The sequence below is a fragment of the Hirundo rustica genome, chromosome 1, assembly GCF_015227805.2.
Source record: "Hirundo rustica isolate bHirRus1 chromosome 1, bHirRus1.pri.v3, whole genome shotgun sequence".
In the NCBI taxonomy this organism is placed as follows: domain Eukaryota; kingdom Metazoa; phylum Chordata; class Aves; order Passeriformes; family Hirundinidae; genus Hirundo; species Hirundo rustica.
The window spans coordinates 107,359,392-107,381,459 of record NC_053450.1 but is presented as its reverse complement, the minus strand read 5'-3'; the positions used below and the strand labels follow the sequence as shown (position 1 = coordinate 107,381,459).

Genomic DNA, 22,068 nt, shown 5'->3' with positions numbered 1-22,068 from the left:
ATACAAACATCCAAGAAAAAAAAAAAAAAAAAAAAAAAGAAAACAGGGAATGCAATATGGATGTAAACTTTCACCTTTGCCTTTTCTAACACCGGTTTTGTGTCACTTTTGATAACAAGAGGATAACACCTGGACTCACACATTCCTTGTGTTTTCTCCAAAGAAATTAATAGAAATGACACTCAGCAGCAAGCAGTAAGCTTTCCCAGACAGCTGTGCCAAGAAATCTTGGCCCAAAGAGAGCTGAAGAAAGAGAACAGGAGAGAGAGGATGAAGCTGACTTCAGCGGCCACCATTTATTTTCTGCATTGATTCCCAAGTCTCCACCAAGTTGGACAACAGGCTGACAACAGTCTTTGGGAACAGGGCAGGTATCAGTCCCTCAGATCCTGCCTCACTCATGCTAGGGACAGTCTTTCTGCAGGCTTGAGAAAGCCTGGAATCAGGCCCGTGGTCAACCGATCTCAAAATTTCCAGCCAGAACCAGAACACAGTTTAATTTGGCTACATGAAAGAAAACCTCCCCTCCATGCTCTTGCTCATCCCCAGCTTTCATTGCACAGTGTGCTAACTGGGAAACTCCCACTATAGCTGGTTCCTGTTACCCCTGCAGAAGATGACGTTGGTTAACTCAACCAGTGCTACAGCCCGAGAAGGCTGATCTGCCAAGCAAGAGCATTTTATGTAGACTTATTCTGCAAACCCCACAGGATCAGTCCTGATCCCCTTATCTCCCCTTAAAGTATCTGCAACTGTGCAACAGTAAACAATGCAAAATTTACTTTCATTAGCAAAAACTCCCAAAGCATAGCACAAATTTAGATGTAGGAAAGCCTTCTGAACATTTGTGCTTTGTCTGCTGTGGGTCTCTCCAGGGCATGTCTGCCCTCAGAAACCACTGCCACGGGGCAGACCTGCCATGATGCATTTGCTGTCACGCAGCACACTCAATATCTGCAACCCCAGCAGGACTGTGCTTACAATCTTCATGGCCAAAATTATTTGCAAAGTCTGAATTCCTGATGGATGCCAGCTAAGCAATCAGAGCGATGGAAAACGCACAATAAATACCATAAACATATGGAGTCTTCAAGTCAGCATAAATACTGAAGATCAACCTGGGTGTGTTGTCAAGGTAGATTTGAGAGCCAGCAGCAGAACTTTTTCCTCGCATACATCATAAATTTTGATAGCTTTTTGCTTGCCTGGGACCTAGTACATTCTGAGTGCATTACTTCTTCTTTCTACTTATTAGTTTTCTCATCTGTAAAATAATCTTTTGAGGGGTGGCATCTTCATGAAACATTTTGAAATCCAGCAGTGCTGAGCAGTGCTATATATTCAATTGATAAAGTCAATGGAAAAACATCTGATCTTCAATATAATCTGCAGTAAGAAGAGAACTTTAAGTGCTGAATTAGCTAAGAGTTATACACAGAGCTTTGCAAAATTTTCAGTTATATGAAGAACGCTTCATTGACAAAAAAAAAAAAAAAAAAGATGTGCGTTTTTTTTGGGTGTGTTGTTTGTTTTTTTTTTTTTTTTTTTTTTTTTTTTTTTCTGGCAATGCCTGCAAGAGGCAGAGCCACATTCCCAGAGCTCTAAGTCTGTCAATACTGGCAGGAAGGTGAAGAAGAGAGCATAGTAAGAGTCAGCTGCCAGAGCAAAATCTTAAGTACAGGTGTCTGTGAATCAGAAATTTGTCAGCAAAGCAATACAAACGGATGTTTTCAAAATAAACTGGAAGGATTTACAGAGGCTTTACAGTGCTTGCTAGAAGGAATCTGCCAGGACCCCAGGCTCAGTTGAGGTGGGAGAGATGTTTTCTATCTCGAAAAACAAGTTTCTTTTTTTTTTTTCCCCCACATAAGTCAGGAGTATCCTCCATTCTTAGTTCCTCTGATCCTACGAAACAATTTGTGTACGTGGGCAGAAATATAGATTAATTCCTCTATGTGCAATCATTGAATTTAATGCAGTACCATCCTGCAAGTCATCCTTAGGCTAAAATACTTGTTTCTCGCTTACGTGGTCTGGATGGGGTAACTGATTTCACATACCCTTTCTGGGGCTGCTCAAAGTCAAACCACAAAGCAGCTGCCAGAAATGTCTCTTCATGTAAAATTTACAACATGCATTTCTGAAGTGGTAGCTGATGTGCCTAGCCAATCTGCTGAAAATGTTTGTGTAGCTAAAATTTTTGAAAAGAGAAAATCACAGGATCTGCAAACACATCTGCAGAACATTCTTTAGCAACTACTGCTCATTCTGAGTGCAAAACCTTGAGAATAAACATTAACTTCTGTAAAAGGACAAACCTAAGTCATACCTTTAGATTACTCTTCATGACAAGCAACTTGATCTACATCTAGAAAATTTCCATTAGAGATACTGCTCAATTTCAAACAATTAGCATATCTTCTTCATGTTAAAAACCAGAGGACTAAAATCTTCACAGTTTAGCAAATATATCTGCTGCAAATAAATAATTTTCTAATTATAAAACTGACTATTTTATAGACCTTGTTCTCATATTCTGGAATGAGCTATTGCATCAATTAAAAAAAAATCAAAACACACACACTTTTTTTTTTTCTTCCCATCACAGGAAGCCATGGTGAATTGGTTCATAAATATTCACTGGTATTTTAGGCATGGCTGTAAAAAAGGAGATATTTTACTGACTGTTCTGGAAACAGTGTATTTAATGTCAGAGCATCGCTGAGAAAGAAGAGCTGAGGAGAGTCTCTTATTGCAATGAAGTCCTAAACCAGTCTCAGGTCACACTCATAAACAGACCTACGACTACAGTAGCAGAAGAAAAATATGATGAATGAGCTTGTGTCTGTGCAGAGTTTGCAGTGATGTCAGCAGGACCCTGCCTGGTGGGGAGGCCGAGCTGGCAGATGGGAACAGCCGCACTCGGCACGCCTGGGACAGGGACGGGGCGGGCAGGCAGTGTGAGCACAGCTGGTCCGTGCCCAGGTGAGTGGCTCTGGCTGCTGAGGCACAGCTGTCCCCCTCCCCAGCCCACGCCTGAGCCAGGGCACCGCAGCACAGCTCTGGGTACTCATGCTGTTCATGCTCCCAGCTGCTTCCTATGATTCAGGGGAAGCACTCCCAGATGACGGCATTAATTGTGCCCTAGGCATAAATAACTACTCATGACTTCCCTGCTACACTATCCTCAAGCTCTCAGGTAGGATGGCTTGCCTGCAAGTGCTTCCTGGATTTCACAAGGCTTTTTATATTACAACCACACAACTGATTAATTTGGTGGATATTCTGCATAGATAGCAAACAAAATCTATGAGGCAAGGAGGCTCCTCCTCTCCATCTCCAACTCCATGGCTCACGACTGCCAGGTAGTCACTCTTCCTGCTACACAGCAGAGTAGGAGAGGAAATGAGCTACAAAATCAAGGCTGCCCCAGCTGCATAAACTTCTTAGAAAAATGAAAATTAACAAAAAGAAAGCAAACTGCAAGTGTTCTTAGAGCTAATTACTAATAAAAAGTAATAATTACAACTATAAAGCATGTCCCATAAAAATGCTTTTCTCTACAGTTTCCATATAAAAATAGAATAATAATTAAAAAAAAAAACCAAAAAAAAAAAAACAACTGGGGCTGCTCAATTTTCTTTGATAAAGTTGTTATGATGCCTTAAAATTTACACAAATAAAAGTTCAGAATTGTACCAAGACTATAAAGCATGAGCATAACATATCGTTCTGGCAAGTGATAAAACTGCTCACGGTGACAGCTGTGATTTATGGAAGCAATTCAAATACACTTTGAAAGTATATTAGCTTTGCCTCTGCCCACAAAGGGCGCATATTAGCAGGGTAGGCCATGCCGGTGATAAATTACATACCAGCAAGAAGCAAAGGCAATTGGCAACATCAGATGCCCGAAGGCCCCGAGTTACTGTGATAATGTGGTTTTCATGATAATACCTCACATGCAATGGCATCTGAGCAACCAAAGAAACACATCAAAGCTGTATTTTCATTGGCTCTTTAGAAGATAATGTTACAATGGTGAGAGTGATTGGGACTTCCCAGCTAAACCTGACATACAAAGCATTTACAAATTGGCTCTGGAACAAAGTTTGGTACAGAAGGTCACAATTTAGATGCTACCTCTTGGGTGGGAACTGGAAAATAACTGTGACCTGCTTCCAGGTTGTAAGCACTGAAGCAAGCTGCAGGCTTGGACTTAACAGCACACCTACTGCATGGCCTCAGCACGGTGGGCAAAGGGACCCAAGGGCTGCGGTGGTTTAGCTCTGCTAACACCCAGAATGGGATGGGGACGTTGCAGTCACCACCTGTGACACCCCTTCTGCAAAGGAATCAAGTTGCCGGGCACACCCATTCACTGATCACAACAGTTCAATCTCACAGAAAAAGCCATGCTCTTCCCACAGCTCAGAGCAGCACTGGAAAAGGAGCACAGAAAAAGCATGATGACAAAGTCTTAACCCACAGCAGGGTTTTACTAATGTAAAGCATTGAAAAACTATTTTAAGACACTTTGGGCTAAATTCTGCCCTCTGACGTACTAGCATAGATGAAGACTGACTTCAGAGTCAACCTGTACTCCAGGGGGTGTCCTTTGAAGAGCACACATCCCCAGGCAGTGCTTGGAGAGCCATGTGCCAGGTGTTTCTCATATTACCAAGGAAAGTTTAATAATCTACCTCCAATTATTGCGATCCTCCCATTCTGACACACTAGTAAGCACATCTTTGCGTCCTGAATTAATGACTAGGCCAAAGCATTTAGATCTTGCCACGGATCAAAAGAAGTTTATCAGCAGTTATACTGTAATGAGCTCATCTGCGAAAAATAAAGCACATTTAACAAAGACTTTCTGTCTGGTGGGAATTTTTAACTTATTTAATACAAAACACTCCCTTGGGAAGTGATAACGAATATCCATCCTATTTCTGTGATACCCATTACTGTGTAACCTGAGGACCTCAGACATATGTCATACTCATAGAATGAGTCTGTGAGCAACTTTTCAGTGGAAGTTGGCCATTTCTGGAGTTTATGCCAGTAAATGTCTGAGAATTGTGTTTCTACACAATTTACAGGCTCTGGATGAAAAATGGGTTCAGTGACACTGTTACTGAAATGGTATAAAACACCTATACATGGACTGAGACTTAAAAAGCAACTGAGCTAAATGCTTTCTCTACTGATGGGGGTGTGGAAAAAATGCAAAAGAGATAAGACTAATTTTCCTAAAACATACAGGAAAGAAGAGCTCAGTACCTCTTTGAATCTGCATACTCTGTAGTTCTAATCTAGTAGTTAAAAGAAGAGGTTTTTTTCCTAGAATTGAAATTTTGGGTAGTATAGATAGTACAGCACATTTGAGGCTATCACTTCCATTTATTTACAGCTCTGCAGCACTATGCTTCTGTGGAAACACTGGCAGGAATTGAACTGATTGTGTGTTAAGTCTTAGTCTTAATAGCTTTTTCATTGCTTGCTAATGGAAATATGGATTCAACATTATTTTAAACTTAATGCAGCATAGAAGAATTAGTTTCATACAGTGTAATTATGATTTTTTTCTACAGCACTTCATAGAAATACAAGGCATAAACAGATTACCTCAAGCAAGGGAGAGGAAAGAGAGCATTTTTGTTTCTTCAACAACAACTTGGATATGGAAAATGTAACAAGGAATGCACTCCCACCCTTCTTTTTCTTGTCTGTACCTTTCAGATTAATGCTTTTCACTTTAAATAAAGGAATGTTTGCAGCATTCCTCAAATTCTACCTTACAAAAAGACCAGAAATATTCTGCTAAACTTTACCTCTGAGCAGGGATGAGTTTCTCCCACTCTACTGCAAATTGGGCAGGAGGCAGCAGTCATTCCTATAGCCTATTATTTTTATAATATAATAAAAGGAAAAGCAATTCCCCTCCCTGTCCCATCACCTGCTTGTGACTTGTCCTGAAGCAACAGAATAACCCTCACACCATTCCAGTAGTCACTGTAAAACTGACCAGAAAATGTTTATTTATATTCCTACCACATACTCTAACCCAGAAAATATTCACTTTATCCCCTGTTCCCTGAAGATTTCACTCTTGTATACATTCCATATCTACCTTCTTCCCAAACACTCATTTCTATGTTGCAGTCTTTGAAATGTCTTTCAGGACACTCCCCTGGAAGGGTAACTTCTCTGTATGAGCACAGATGTTATTTTGTCTAAAGAGCCAAATTTACTGGAAACCTATTGCTCCATCTCCAACTCCTCTGACAGCTTCCCAGCCTCTCTGGCCACAGCAGCCAGCCAAGCTGCTGCAGCTGCAGTTCATTTTTCTTCTAAAGGGAGATCAGGAATGGTGTCCTGGGCCTCTGAGATCTCATTACAGAACAAAACCCAGCATCTTTTAATAGGATGATGGACTTACAATCTCATTATTCTCTTTGCAAGGAAAGATTCCACAGAAAGCATCATGGAAAGGAAAGGCAAGAATGATCTCTGAAACTTGCTGAGGTATATTGTCCCTTCCACCCCCTTCACTTTTAACTAGGTATTCAATAATATCCTAGCCATGGCTTTACTCTGGGCTCACTGAAAATGCTCCATACATGTCAGGTTCCTTAGGTCTCCAAGGAAAACAGTAGCAGGATTCCCAGGCATAAGACAGTGGTTCTGGAAAGCTGTCATAAAAGGTAAATACAGTATAAAAGCTGAGAGTATTTTGCCACATACTTTTGCAGCCTAGTAACTATAAAGCAACTTGTTGCAGTGTTGTCCTTCAAAGGAAAGGAAAATTCCCCACTATATTATGTTCAATTTTTCAGTTTCTGTTATGTCAATATTACAATATTTTGTAACAAGAAGACAAAAGATTCTTCATCTTCTTGGAATCAATATTACTTCTCAGGCAAGGGAAACTGGCTCGTCTTTGCTAAGGCTCTTTTTTAACATAATGCCAAAATACAAATACAATTCTAACTCAATAGATATTAATCTGCTTTTCAAGACCAACAGTTAAAGTAGCAAGGGTGAAGAACCTACATGTATTTTAGTATGCAGCACAATTCTTTCCCCACCCTGCAAGCAAATAAATATTCTGATGGTGCAGGATGGTATGTGCAGATGCACCTGTCCAAATGTCAGTTCACACCAGCAGAAGGTTAAGGTCCAAAGTAAAGAGAAATCTTATACTACTCAAGATTCCCTTCACGCCAGCCCCTCTCTTTCACAATGTGATCACAGCAGTTTCACTACTAAGGACACTTCAGCAGAGAACAGCATTATTCCTAAAGCTAGGGATGCATGAACTGTAAGAAAAAGCTTGATAAATAAATCTGCAGCAAACCATACACACTGGCAACTGTACAGAGACAAAGAGATCCCTGAAATGGAAATCAAGCACTGAAAACTGGAAGAAATTTGTCATTGCTTGGCTATAGCTACATTCTCTTTAGAGGTCATATTTCCAGCTTTCAAAAATGAGAATACAGGTCAATGCATTTGTGTCTGAGTGGCCTCAGAGAGCACCAGGGAGCAAGGTTAAATATTAAGAAGTCAGAAAAAAGGCAACGCAAAAGTAGTCCCTACAACCTTAATTTCAGTGACTTAGGCTCGTATGAATGAGGTGTAGTATTTAGTTACCTAATAATCATATATAGTGGAACAGAATTTGCCCTACAAATTGCTGAGGAATTGGAATAAATGTGAAAAATGCCTCAGCAGAATTTCTAATCTTTACATTTCCCATGCTGCAAACCACAGGAGGACTTCAAAATGGTTTTCAGCACGACGGCTCATAGAAACTTTACCTCAGCCCTTACACAGGTCTAGACATTCAAGAGCACAGATGGATTGGTAAACATTGCTTAGCAATTTTCTCCAGATGGATCCTTTGTGAGCTGTGGGAAAAATCCTGTGAGAAGTAGGCTGAGTAGGCAAAGTGAATTTTAAAAGATCAAGCGTCAATGAAATCTGCATCTGTTTTTGCTGGGACTCTTCAAAAGGGCAGTCTTCTTGTCAAATGTTAACTTCCTGCCCTGGGGAGAACTGGTGCTGGAAGCCAGAAGTTTTCCTTTCTCCTTGTTTAACCACATGGGGGAGAACAGACGTACCTAAGCACATTCTCCTCATACTCAGAAAGCACATGTAGGGCTTTTGTGAACTTTATGAAGACATTCATTTTTGGAAAGAAACAGATGGACGCAAGGCAGACTGAAGAAACAACAACAACAACAAAAAAGGCGGGGGGAAAAAGAAAACAACCTCCACACAAACTTGTCTTGGGGTCATCACAAAGCATTCATACTAAAGGTGTTAAAAAAATCAGCTGCTGGCCAGTTGGGATCCAAGAAGAATTCACTGCTCCCAAGGAACCAAATCAGTTCAGTTCTGCCTAGAAGACCCCAACATTCACACAACAGGACACAAAGGACAGCTCTTGTGCCCAACACAATTCTTCCCAAGGACACCACCAGTCTACAGGTTGTGTTTCTAGTAGGACAGACACAGTGAGTTGTAGAAATTACAGGTGTTCAGATAAACTAGGTTTTAAAAAGACAAATTCAGCATCTTAATTCTGTCCTTCTTTAGACACTAGAAAGCAATAGAAAATGCTCTGAGAGCTAATTTTTGAGCAAAGGTAAACATTTGGCTAATATACTGCATCCTAAAATAGTGCTTTTACAATCTTCTTCGTGCATCAAGACTAAGGGAGTTTCTTCAGCAATTCATAGGCACTTTTAGAAAATTAATCTGAAGTTATACCTAGCTTCAAAACCACAGGAAAGATATGACAGATGACCTTTACCTAAAGAATTGAACAACAATTTTGATTATGGCTTTTCCTCATTTACAGCACAACCTAATTATGAAACTACACGCATGACCTCACCTAACTGTTGGACTTACGGGATTCATTCCAGCAAGCCAGTTCTTCAGATCTGTGAAGTCAACTCTTGTGAAATAAGCAGGTGGTTTCCTGAGGGCTGATTCCTGTCATGGACAATCAAACTTTCCCTCCTTTTCCACATCCAGAAAGCTTCCACCTTCCTTGAATATTGTCTAATCACGAAGCTCTATGGACCTTACCATAAATGAAGGATAGCTGGGAGTTCTTTCTTTTAGGTATTAAAAAGTAACTCTAATTTCCAGACTGCTGAACAAGAAGATGACTGAGACATTCTTGCATCTCCTAAAGCAAAATCAGAAATCAACCATCTGCATGGCAGATCCACCAACATCCATCCCTGCTCCATGGCCAGCACAGTGTGCAGTGTAAAGTCCTACCTCTCGGCATCATAACACAAAACAGACGTAAATCAAGTGAAATCACATTTACAGTTAACAAAACTCACCCAGATTTTCAGATTACTACAGTATAGCACAAAAACTAGGTTATCACTTATTTCATCTCCAGATCAAACATCTCCAAACCTAAAGCTTTTGAAAGCACTGTGACAAAGCTGCTTTAAAACAGACAATCACTAGAAGTTTTTGACATTTACTTTTGTGTTTAGTGAGCTCAGCATGATTAGAGCTCACTAAGTGACCACTGATATTCTTGCACACCACAACACAATGAAAAGGAGATGAAGGAAGGAGGTGAAGGTGTGAGGCCACTTCAGGGGAAATCAGATAAAGGTTTTGGTTTATCAGCCCATTTTCTGTGCCACTGTTCACCTTCTTGGTGAACAACAGCACAGCAGCAGCAACCACCAGAAATATATTAAAACTTTAAGAAACCTACAAGAAATAAGAATTTCAGGATTTGTTTTCAAAGCCAATGTTTCAATCATTCAGCAAAGCACCCTGCTGGGATTGCCTCAAAGAAATACAATTGCTTTGCTAACTGGAGACTCAGGCTGTTCCCCGCTAATTCTCTCAGTTTCAATTTGATGGATGTCCTGAGTCTGTTTACCTACAGGAGGAAACTCGGGAAAGAGTTCTTGCTGATTAATTATGGCCTATTTGGAATCAACATTTTACTAGTCATCTAGAAATAACTCTCTAAGACAAATTGGTTTTCCATGTCCCTACACCTGTTTCTCCAATAAATCATACCTTTCTAAATACACAATGGGCCATATTATGGCAAAAAAAATGGCAGTCTAATGCATTCCAAATACAACTCTAAACCTATGCAATGTAGTAATCAGGAACAAGACAGATAGAAACTGAACTAACTGCCCCTCTCCTCCAGGTTTCAAATTGGTCAGCAATTTAAGACCACACATAGCTTGAGCAAAAATCTTAATAAAAAAATTATTAGCTTTGCACTTCTACATTCTTCCTTATAATGGAACAAATAAATACATCAAAAGGGGGAAAAGGGGGAGGAGGAGGGGGGGGGGAAGGTATAAACGTTAGTTCCATAATTTCTACTCCTTCTTTAGTTCAGTAACTTTTGACATACCATGTCAATCTTTGTAGCCATTTGGTTAGTCTCAATTTTCCACAGAAGTAACAAAGAGTGCACAGGCAATTGCACATCACATTTATTTAAATTTTATAAAAGAAAGAAATCTTCAGTTTAATTTGAAAATGTGCCATAGTACACTATCAACAACTAGACAAAACAGGTAGTAGATGAGTCTTATCACTGCAAAGTGTCCACCATGGAAGTATAAATATGTCTCACCCCAGAAATACATTATCTCCATGAAATTAGTGGGCAGACTAAATAATATCCTGCAAACCCACTGCCATTGCTAGCTGTGTTTTCCAGGAACAAATTTCTTGTTCCTTATATTGCAAAGGCAGATTTATGGGAAACAGAGATGAGCAATTCAAAGAAAAGCAGAATAATATTTGCTTTATTATATTTAGGAATGCTTTCTCCCTGAACAGAAACTGACATAACAAACTTATGGCTTCCCATTTTTATGCAGTTAGCCCGGGGCTTGAACAGCTCCTGCCTATTGCTCTAGTGGAGCAGTATGCTGAGGCATGATTCTGCACTAAAAAAATACAGCTCTTTCCACTCCTGCATTTTTTTTTTCTCACATCCTTTGCCTCTCCTTATCAGAGTATCCTGTGCACTGCTCCATGATATGAACTGATGACCCGTTCACATATGCTTCGTTGATCCTTTCACTGACCAGTTTCCACTGAGTTGGCTGAAAAGTCCCAAGGTGAAGCGAGGTTAACAACACTGCTTTGGGATCTGCAAAGCAGGCATGGGAGCTGTAAGGAATGGTAGTGTGGCACTGAGGGGAAAGGCTGAAGTCCTGGGAAGCCCTTTGGGCAGGAGAGAAACTCAGGATGGAGCAGCTCTCAGTTGTATCCTTAGTCTCCTCTGCAGCACACCACCGTGGAACAGAAACTTTATACGATGGACACACTGAAAATTTTGTGGAAGGCAGTACAGACAGTATGGAGCCCTCAGTGAAGAGCAGGAAATTACTGGACAGATGTTAATGCACCCATCCACCTCAGACATCACTTTCTCCCTCTATAAAACAAGCCCTCTCGTCAGAGGTCCTATGTGAGTTATAGCTGAGAGAGCACAGGAGCCATTTGCCTATGTCAACATCGCAATATAAATCATCTAGTGATGCCTTGGGTACAAAATCCGCTTTGTAAAACCCAGCTCCACTCTTTTATGCACAAATCACAATCAAATTCAGACTCTTCTGGAACAAAGAGCATCAGGAAACCTAATTCAAATTTCTTATTCCTGCATTAGATGATAATTCTATTTCACCAAAATTACTTTTGCCTTGCGACGTAGCTGCATTTATAATTATTTATTGCCCAGCTCAAGGTTAAGTGAAGGAATAGCTTCACTGAGATTCTGTATAAGCCCTTATTTTTCACAATGTGCTACAGAAGATTAATTGCTTTCTATTTCTCCAATTGAGAGGGAATTAAAAATGCCATTTGATACAAACTATTAATCCAGCAATCATTTTGAAGCAGCACAGTGCTTCTCATAATTTAATACATTTTTCCCTCTCTTTCTTATTCTATAAAATAGCACTTGGGAACCTTAAAAATTCAATTTGTGGAGGTTCCTTTGTAGGAACCATAAAAATACAGTCTTTTGCACTCCTGCGGACTTGGTACCTGATAAAAGGTATCTCTCAACAAAGAGAAAGCTGGAAATGTAGCACTGTTGAACAGATGCTATTGAAGATGTTCTGTTTCACCAGCATGCTACTTGGAAGCCCTGAGGACAGTGCTGAAGCACATAACAAATTGTCAAAAAGAGCAAAGATACATACATATATATATATATATAGCCTAAATGTCTGCTTGCTTAGAAATGGCTGCCTTTTTTTTTTTTTTTTTTTTTTTTTCCTCCCCTTCATTGTGTTTTTCCTTAAGCAATGTCAAAGAGCTAAGGTCCTTCAGAAAGAGATTATCTGCAACAAGGAAAAGGCTACTGTTATTTACAGGCAAAGTCCACTACTGATGTCTCATGATGCTTGTGGGTTTTTACTGTATAAAGCCAATCTAAGGAACACTGAGAATGAAGACAATGAGAAATTCTAACAAATGCAAATCCCCAAATTATTCCAAACACTAACATGTAGGAAAACATATCTAGCGAACCTCTATGTACAATACCAAAAATATGTTCTCTGTTTTCAGCACTCAGTGGGAGCTTTGGGTGCCTGAATTTTCACAGGTGCAAATGAATAAACAGCTGCCACAGTAAAAGCTTTTTCTTTCTCTTTCTGATTTACCTAAGCTAAGGAACATTTTTGAGAGGTGGGAAAATAGCCTTGAATTGGATGGCCATCATGGTAGCTGCCTTTAACATTCTTTTAGCCCTGGATGCAAGCTCTCTGCTTGGTCCCAGGAGTGAAAAAGAAAATTTCGTCACATATATACATAGCTTTTAGCAAAGAGGTGTTTTAAGAGTAGCTGTAGCTCCGTGGTATGACTACGGCACAAAAATCGTTATTGCACAGGTTGGCTTCTCTTCCTTTCCTCGTCCTTACGCATTTACACGACAGTAATCAAAAGACTATTTGTAACCAAAAGACCACATTTGTAGCCAAGACACTAGGATCCTAGGAAGTGCATTGAAAAGTAAAGTTAAAATAAATATGTAAAAATTCAGAATGAAAATCTGTGTTGAAGTACTTCTAATCTCAGATCTTCCCATTGCTCGTTGCTTATCTAACTTCCCATTACTTGTTGCACTAGGGATTCAAACTTATAAAAAAGGCACTGTGGAACAAGGAAAGACAGTTCAACATATTGAGTAGTCTTGCTTGTTTGTCTCTCCATCCTGAAAATAACAATCCTGACTGGGTCATAGTCATGTCTTGCCACCAACACACAAATAGAAGCAGAAACAGCAGCTGTATTTGTAAGTTCAGGAGTGAATTAACATAAAATGACTCGCATTTACAGCTAAGTCTTAAGATTGGCAACCAAGACCAAGTACAGAAACACCTCTTTCCTTCCTCTATCTACATCCTATCAGGCATGAAAGAACATTCACCAGAGTCTGCAGCAAGAAAACCTGTGTTTATCCTTATCATTCATAATGACAAATGTCAGAGATACCCACTGGAAGTGAAACCTCAGCAGGGGCTCTGTATTACTAGTAACAACAGAAATAATCAAACTGTTGTTAGAACCAGACACTCAGACAGCAAATTCAATTTTTTTTTTTTTATTTTCTGTTCAATACCAATGACAGCTACCAGCCATCACGCATTACAATTAGCTCATGCTGCAGGAATGCTTTCTGCTCTGGTGCAGAAAATAATGAGTGAGCTGCAACAGAGAGCAGGACTTGGGGAAGAGGTGAAGAACTGTTTGGAAGGGTATCACATATCCTTGCCAGTTGCTAAGGAAACCAGCTGCTTTCTTTGCGAAGATTCAAGGGCTGCCTCCTTCACACACCCATACTATTAGCATTATTTCACTCGCAAAAAAACAAAGGAGAACTTTCAACAATTGCTCACTTGCTCTATGAATTCATACATTCTGTATAACTACCACTGGTGAGTCAAAATAAAAATATCTTTCCAACTGCACAGGGGTGCTGTTCTTGTGGATAATTCAGGTAAACAATAAGAGCCCGTGACAAAGGCTGAACAAAATTCAGGTAAAGACACTGGGACTTTATAACGTATCAGGACTGGTTAGCAGAGCACTGCCTTAGTTACTGCGACATCATTCTTGAGTTCTTCTGCTCCAACACTGAACACATGCTGTGGGCCCTTCCACCAGCATACTCATGCAAGATTCTTTTACTGCATCCCAATCTGTCCTGTTCTACGGAGTTTTGCAATTGCAAAGCATGCTTCCATTCTTAAATCCTCAATCAACAGAAACTGTGAGGCAAAAGCTCTCCCTGCTCCTCCTTCCTGCAGTGCAGATCCACAGATTACATTCAGAATATTTTTTCCATTATTAGCTGAGACCCTAAAGCTCTCCACTTCTGCATCTTGTTGCACGCTTTCATCTGCAGAACAGTTACAGAGAACTGAGCCCCAAAGTCTACAGATCTACTGTGAGCAGCGGGCCTGAAGCAGAGCTGGAGATGGCCTCTGCCCCTCCAGAGAGGCTTTCTAGCATTTCTGTCAATGGTGGGGCTCCACCAGTTCTACCAACGGCAGGATGGTATCAGAAAAGAAAAGAAAAAAAAAAAAAAAAAAGAGAGGGGGGGAAAAAAAAAAAAAAAAGAAGCCTTTGCTCTCAAGGACTACAATACAAACCTCTCCATTATTCAGCGCTGGAAAATTCCACTGCAAGAAGTGGGAGTGCTGCACATTGATCCAACACAGAATTAGCAACAGAGATGATGGGTAACTCTTTTTGGCAAAGAAAAGACAGAAATACAAAGATTCTTTGTAGAATTGTTGAATACCTTAGTATGTTACCTTCATTTCCGTGTGGCCTCTAATTTTTACAGAGACTATTCTGAAGTTCTATCTACTGTACAATGCTGTCAGAAATCTTCTTCTCTCTCTGTTGTCCCTGTACATTACCTGACAGGAGACTAACACGTTCTGTAGAACAAAATTAAAATTAAAAAATTTGTATTTTACTTTGAAACTCTAGAAATGCTGTCAGAAATGGCTTAAATTCTAATTAGTATAAGAGAAGTAGAAAACAACTTGTGAAGCCTTGAAAGAAAACCAGAAATAAGTGCCTGTCTTAAGACAATTCCAGCTGCTAAACCTACCAGGGTTCTCTCCCCTGGATATTTGCTCTCTCCTGGTGTGAACGCTGAATAATTAAAAAAGTCATGTGAGCAAGAACAAAGCTTTTTGACAAAAGTGATTTCACCTTTCAATTTTCAGAGTGAGGTATGCTGTAGGAAGTGTGATAGTATTAATTCTGCTATTAATTTAAATTACAGATATTTTGTCAAGTTGAATGCTGGTTCAGTACTAGTGAAGCACTACTGCATAATGTCAGAAAGACAAAAGGATTTATTGTTTTTAAGACTAGAAATTAAAAAAAAAAATTTAAGCCCCAGTCCCGATTCTTTCAGAAACCTTCTCGAAGAGTCTTGAATGAATTATTCGGTCACAGCAACCTCCTCAGGCAGTATGAAATCCAGAGCACAAACCTTCAGGTAGCATGGGCTGAAACATCCTGTCTAAATGGAAGCATGCTTATAGGTAAAGCTCTAAGCTTCTGGACAACTTAAACATAAAATACTTGAACGGAAACTAGTACTATCGGTGTGAATAACTTCAAGATCACAATTTCAAACTCAGTCCAACTGAAATTGCTGCAAACTCGTGCTTGATCTGGGTCTTATTATTTCACAAAATTCTCTTAAATTTCCAAGCCTTCCATCAATATTAATGAGCATAGCACTACACTTAAGTATCTAGAACAGTAGGGCTCTGTCCCTCCCATTCCTGTCAAGCCTCTGTGAAAATGAGATGCACCCCCCTTGCAATGCTTTTTAGGAGCAGCAGCATCTGCTGAAAAAATAGCACTGAACACAGATGGACACCTTCCATACAAATCTGTTTCAACAGCGCAGTAAGCAATTACTGTTAGAGAAATAGTTTCTTCAGATAATTAGATACATAAAAATTGAAGTTGTTTATGTTTATATAAGCAGTGAAATTATAGACAGAATTATGCAAACAAATCCATCATGGACCATGAGCTCCTGTCAGGTTGGTAATGAAGGTAGAAAGCAGCAATCTTTCTTTATAAGGTTCTCTAATGACCATGATAACAAACCATTTTTTTTTTTAGTGCTGCATATTTCCCTTCCCCCATTTTTTTTTCCCCCTAAGTATCCGTTTATAGTGACAAATGCTTTCAGAAGACAAAGAGGATGAAAGAGGCTTCAAGTAAGTACTCTTCAATTATGCTGACACTGAAATGATTAAATTAAGCAAAAATTCAGTATTTCATTGTCTATTTGACTGCGATTCCCACCTAAATGAATTTATGGACTCTGTTAAGGTACATTTTGTCTTCACTTAAAATTTGTTTCAGAGATGCATTAAAGAGACAATTACCTCTTCTACTTTACTGGAAACTGTAAAGGCTTATAGTTCTGTTCTCCATCAGGAATCTTTTCTTCAAGACAAACACTTGCTGTTTACAGAACATCCATGAATAATGATTAAGCAAGAATTGTACATCCAGACAGTGTTTAGATATACTTTCCTCACACAAGGACTTTCTTTACCTACTGTACACAAATATATTCAGGAATTTATTCAGGGGGGAAAAAAAAAAAAAAAAAAAAAAAAAAAAAAAAAAAAAAAAAAAAAACACCGAAAAAAACCAGAGAGATTTCCTATGCTCTCTGAATCTTCTCGTGATATCTGGGCCCTGAAACAGGTTATAATGGCACTATTTGCTGATTCTTGACTGTACGAGAATTCCTAATTACAAGAATAAATATAATCATTACAATAATTGCCAGAATTACAGTACAACAAATTATGTCAAATAGCATCTTATTTTGACTAGAAATACTATACTGTAAACTTTTGGCAGGAAAACTTACTATCAAAGTACTATAGATCTTAGCTTTAATCTCCTCAAAAGATTATTTCATTGCTGATGCAAAACACACTCCACAGACTTTTACCTTCAAACTGCCTGATAAATCAAGCCAACAGCATCTTACATCTAGGCCCAAGGAAGAAGATAAATATTTTATCCATAAAATTTCTGTTGCACTCTGAAATTACCTGGAACATGAGGCAAACATACAACAATAAACCAGAGAAGGAAAAAAAAAAAATAATGTAATTTGTTGCAGCTTGTTCATTTGTGAACAGCAATAAGAACAGTTGCACAGCCGAAGGTAATACTCATGTATTTATCCAGCTTATACTTATGAAGCACTTCAGAGAAGAAAAATCCTTGAAGTGCTCAGCATTTGCTAAAATGGAAGAAAATAGAGACACAGATATGAAATAACACATTGCTGACTTCTTCTATCATAAGAAAATAGAAATAATTACTGATTTATCATCAATACATCTCTATTTTTCTACTTAGACAGTAACTAGGATCAGTCTATCAAAATAAAGATAATCACTGAAGGATGAAATACTGATGATGTCAGACATGCAATTTACAGAGTACTGCTGGATATTAATACAGAAATATTTTCTTCCACGTGCTTACAAAACCGGGCACTTCACAGCATCGCCTGTTACAGAGTGCAGAAATGGATAACAGCAACATACCCAAATGGTCTGAAAAATGAGCATACTGTTTTTGAGAATACCTGCCTGGCCACACCTTATGGTGCCCTGTGTGTGCCGTGGTGTGAGAGACACCAGCTCAGCCCTGGCCCCACCCAATGGCAACACTTTGAAAAACCTCCCACTGAGCAGCTCTGAACACTAAAATGGTGCAGAAAAAGCATAATGAAGAAGAGCAATAATGGCATGAGTGAAACAAAAGTATTTCTGTTTACAGCGATACCACATTTTGGCTTGAACAGAAATGAACTAACTCAAATGGCAGACCTTTGTACGAAAATCTTCATGGAGGACACTATCAGTACTAGGCTTCTGCCAGAAATGGGTCACTTAGGTTCTCACATGAGCCAGCATGGAGGCAAATAAAAATAAAAAAGGTAAATGAACACACATAGAATGTTTTCAGTCTTCTCTCCAAATGATCTATCACTGCCAGAGCTCTAATCTAATTTTAGGTGAGCTCATCCTTTTTTCTGCCCTGGAGACATTTTAACTCAATATTGCTCTCCTTCCAGAGCCACAAGGGACTACAGGCTCTCTCAGCCACCACAGATACTGTGCAGACATTTTACTTTAGCTGTTTGCTGTAAAAGTCATCAATACCGCTTCATCCTGAAGAGACCTTTTCTAACAAAAATGAAAACAAATTGCTAATACTAGATCAAACTTTGACCTCTACATCCCAAAGTAGGGGAAGTAAGATCTGAACTCCTTGTTGTTGCTTTGAAGGCTTTCAAAAGCTCCTCCAGGCAGGCAAACTTTTAATTTTAATAAAATATTTCCTGAGCTGCCAGGCGGAGGTTGCCTCCTTGCTCGCCAGCTGGGCTCCCCAGGGCCTGCCTGCACCACAGCTGTCCTCTTGCCAAAGCAGCAGCAAGTGATGTGAGGTCTTTGGGGAAACCATTTCAGAAATCACCTTTTCATCTGCCTCCTTCCCATCTGTTCACCCTTCCCATCCTCGGTATTTCTGTACTACACTCTGTTTCACCAACACTATTTTCTGTCGTATCTTCTTGTTCCAGCCCCTTGTTATCTCTGGCTTCTCACATGCTGATCTGAAGCTAAGTCTGTGTGAGAAGGAAAACAGTCTGAAATGCTGTTTCATGGTCATACACAGCTATTTGTTTCCCAAATACCAAGAGATACAGCGGAATGTAAATCTGAATGATTCCTACAACACCTCCAAGACAAGATCTGCAGGGAACTGCAATCTGCTTTTTGTCACACTTACCACACGCTGGGACCATGACTAGGGGAAAGGGTGTATCAGAGGCCAAAGGGATGAACCAACTTGCAAAATTGCTTCTCAGACATGCCTCAAGATCTGAGAATAGGTAAACACTGAAAATCATTGCCACAGCAGGAGTCTAAACTGTAAACACAATGTTTTCCTTCTTAAACGAGAGATAAAAATAATGCTTCCAACTGAGCAGGCAGCTGAAAGAGCGAATTGCAGGGAAAGACTGATGCGCTATAGATTTTACACAAACTCCTTGACTCATGTTTTCCAAACATGTAAGGAAAACGATGCAGTAAACACTGAAACAAAATTAGCATTTGCATCTCTGCATTGTCTGCAATCACAAATAACAGATTCTGTGCCACAATATATCTTTAAAATTAGGATTTTCACGCAGCTTGATCCTCTCCAGAACATCCCTCGTACTTCAGACCATCTCTTGTGCATACCACTTACCATTAATCTTCACTAGGCTATAGATGTAGCATTAAACTGATAAATATGGTTTTATAACAACACAGTAGATCCAGATAATGTCATCTAAGTTGATTTGCACTTTGTTTCAAGGATCCACTATACAGAGATAATGAATATGGTATCACACTGTCAAGCAGGAGAAGCTAGAAGAGACAGATGACCTTTGTGCAATACTTCACCCTCTTCTCTCTCAGGAACGTGTAATACGAAGGTATGAAAGCAGACACAGTCAGTCACCACTGACACTGACCAAAATGTCACCCATTTTATTAGAACACAGAACAGCATTTAAAAAAGTAATGAATTGCTTAGTTATAGCTATGTTTGCTGTGTCTTTGTCTCCCTGAGCGCCTCCGAGAGTGGAACAAAATTGCCAGCAGTCACATTACAGAGATAGGTTGACAAGCTGGATGACCCCATAAGTCTTGCTCACATCTCATGTCTAGGCTCTTGACTTGCATCTTAAATGACTTTCATATCAAGGCTTTTGCAGAGAATTTGCTTTGCCATTCTAAAGGGTTTCTGCCGAACTGAAATCAAATTATGAATGCTTTGTTCTACCTGGCACGTTTGGAAAAACAAAACCCACCCCTCCGCCTCTTCCTCCTGTGCCTGGAGTTACATCGGTTTGAGACATCCTATGAGGGAAGGTGTGCACTAAAGAAACAGACAGGAAATAAAAGAATAAAATACCTTAAACACCAGAATTGTTTATTCTCTTGAAATACGACGATTCCTTGACAACCACAACTCCTGCTCTCTCAACACACACCAGCCCAGCTCTCCCACTGTCCCTCTCACTCTGGAGCCATCCGGAGTGGCATGACACAGCAGGAAAAGAGACCGGTTCACTGTGAGACCTGCTACTCACTCTCTTACAGTGTAACGGCCCCCCTTCCAGCCGCACGGCGCTGCGGGGAGCTGCTCCCGACGGCCACCAACCACACAGCCTTGCCGCTCCTCGGGCCCAGGGACAGCACAACTGGCCCCTCCTGCATCACTGCAGACCTGTCCACCACGCAGGGCGATACAAACACCTGGGGAGTTTCCATGATGGAGGGCAACCTCAATGGTTGGCTTGAACGTGCAGCATGACTGCTCACACCAGCTCTCTCTGTGCCCAGCCACTTGGAGCACGGACACCGAGGACACAGCAGCACTGCATGCAGGACAGCAGGGATGGAGGATGCAACCACTGCTCTTCCATTGCTTCGGATGTCCAAGCAAAAGGTTCCTCAGTTTGTAATTTCACTGTATTTTTAAACAGAACAGCATCCAGCTTTCTCCTCTGCTTTTCGATTAGAGCACAACCAACAGGTTACACCTACAAAGGCACTGAGAGCAGCTGAAGGAATGAGTACCAGATGCACATACCTGCTTGCTGGGCAGTCTGGGGGATCTGTTGACTCCGCTGTGCGTTGTACTGAACTGAGGCAATGGGTCTGTACTGCTGAGTTGTTGAGGTAGGGTACTGACCAGATGGGTAATAATACACTGGCATCTGCAGAGAAAGAAAACAGTAAACTCTAGATATCAGAGATTCATAAAACAGAACAGAACAGAACAGGGAGGGAGAGCAAGTCAAGCATATTAGTGGAAATGGCAATCAAGAGAAGAGGTTTGCCTCCTGTCAATTGCTGCTTGCTTTCAGCTGTGCTAGGAAAAGGACTATCAGTGCCCACATTTATATTCAGATGCTTTAAGAAGTAGGAAAAAAAAAAAAAAAGAATTTTAGTTGAAAGAGAAAAAAACATATAGGATTCATAAAAAGCTACGTGTATATACCAAAGGAAAAAATATCACGGCAATATTTTATTACAGTAAAATACCAAAAGCTGCAGAAAAATGGATGCAAACAACATCTTCTATATCAACGTAACACATACAGACAGCATGTTGAACCATTAAAGGAACTCTGGAGAAAATGGTCCAGTCAAAGCAAGGAAAGTCCTGGAGTACAAATATGTAGAAACAAGATGGAGAGCAAGATGGAGTGTGTGCACCCTTAACACTTGTAAGGAAATTACCAGATAGATGCTTCTGTTTAATAGGTACATTACATCCCCCCTTACATGAACATTTCCCTCTAAAGCCTGTCTTGCTCTTGGTGTGAAAAAAATTACAGTTCAAAAAACAATCACAGCTGTTTTCTTGCAGGAGCTGAGGTAGGCATTAAGTCAGCAAGTTCTGCTAGATGGGCTTCTTTTTTTCCTATTATTATTGTCATTGCAGAGAAACGTGTACTACATCTCCTTACCACACAGGTGAACGTGAAAGTTTGAGGATGACTGGAGCAAAAGGTTTTTCCTATACATGTCACACCACTGTTACTGAGACATTTGAGCTAAACAGTTTTCAACTGACCCTTCACAAGTTCAAAGCACTCAAAAATTTTCATTTTCAGCTGTCAGGGTTACTGAAGGCATCTGACAGAGTTTGGCAATGTATGGTGTGAACAGACTGCAGAGGGACACAGGCTTGGGAGGACATTGCTTCTCTCACAACTTCTGCCACAGCTGTCAGCATTTCTTAATAAATCATACATTTTTTTTCTCACTTTGTGGGTAGCATTTATCCTATGTAGATATATGCACAGAGTTAGACAAAGTACTTTTTTTTCCATGCAAAAACAAGAACTATTTTTGCTACTTTTATTTGCATGTAAGAAATATTCCT

The 22,068-nt window shown here is 40.0% G+C and overlaps 1 protein-coding gene across 25 annotated transcripts in view; it reads right to left on the bottom strand.

The window, feature by feature from the left end:
* The window catches only part of ARPP21 (cAMP regulated phosphoprotein 21), a 196,970-nt gene that overhangs the window by 15,931 nt on the left and 158,971 nt on the right, over positions 1–22,068 (bottom strand). For all 25 annotated transcript variants that reach the window (XM_040086952.2, XM_058423594.1, XM_058423599.1 and 22 more), the window contains one exon: positions 20,767–20,893. In XM_040086952.2, the coding sequence (XP_039942886.1) occupies positions 20,767–20,893 (127 nt within the window). The remainder of the gene's footprint in view (positions 1–20,766; positions 20,894–22,068) is intronic.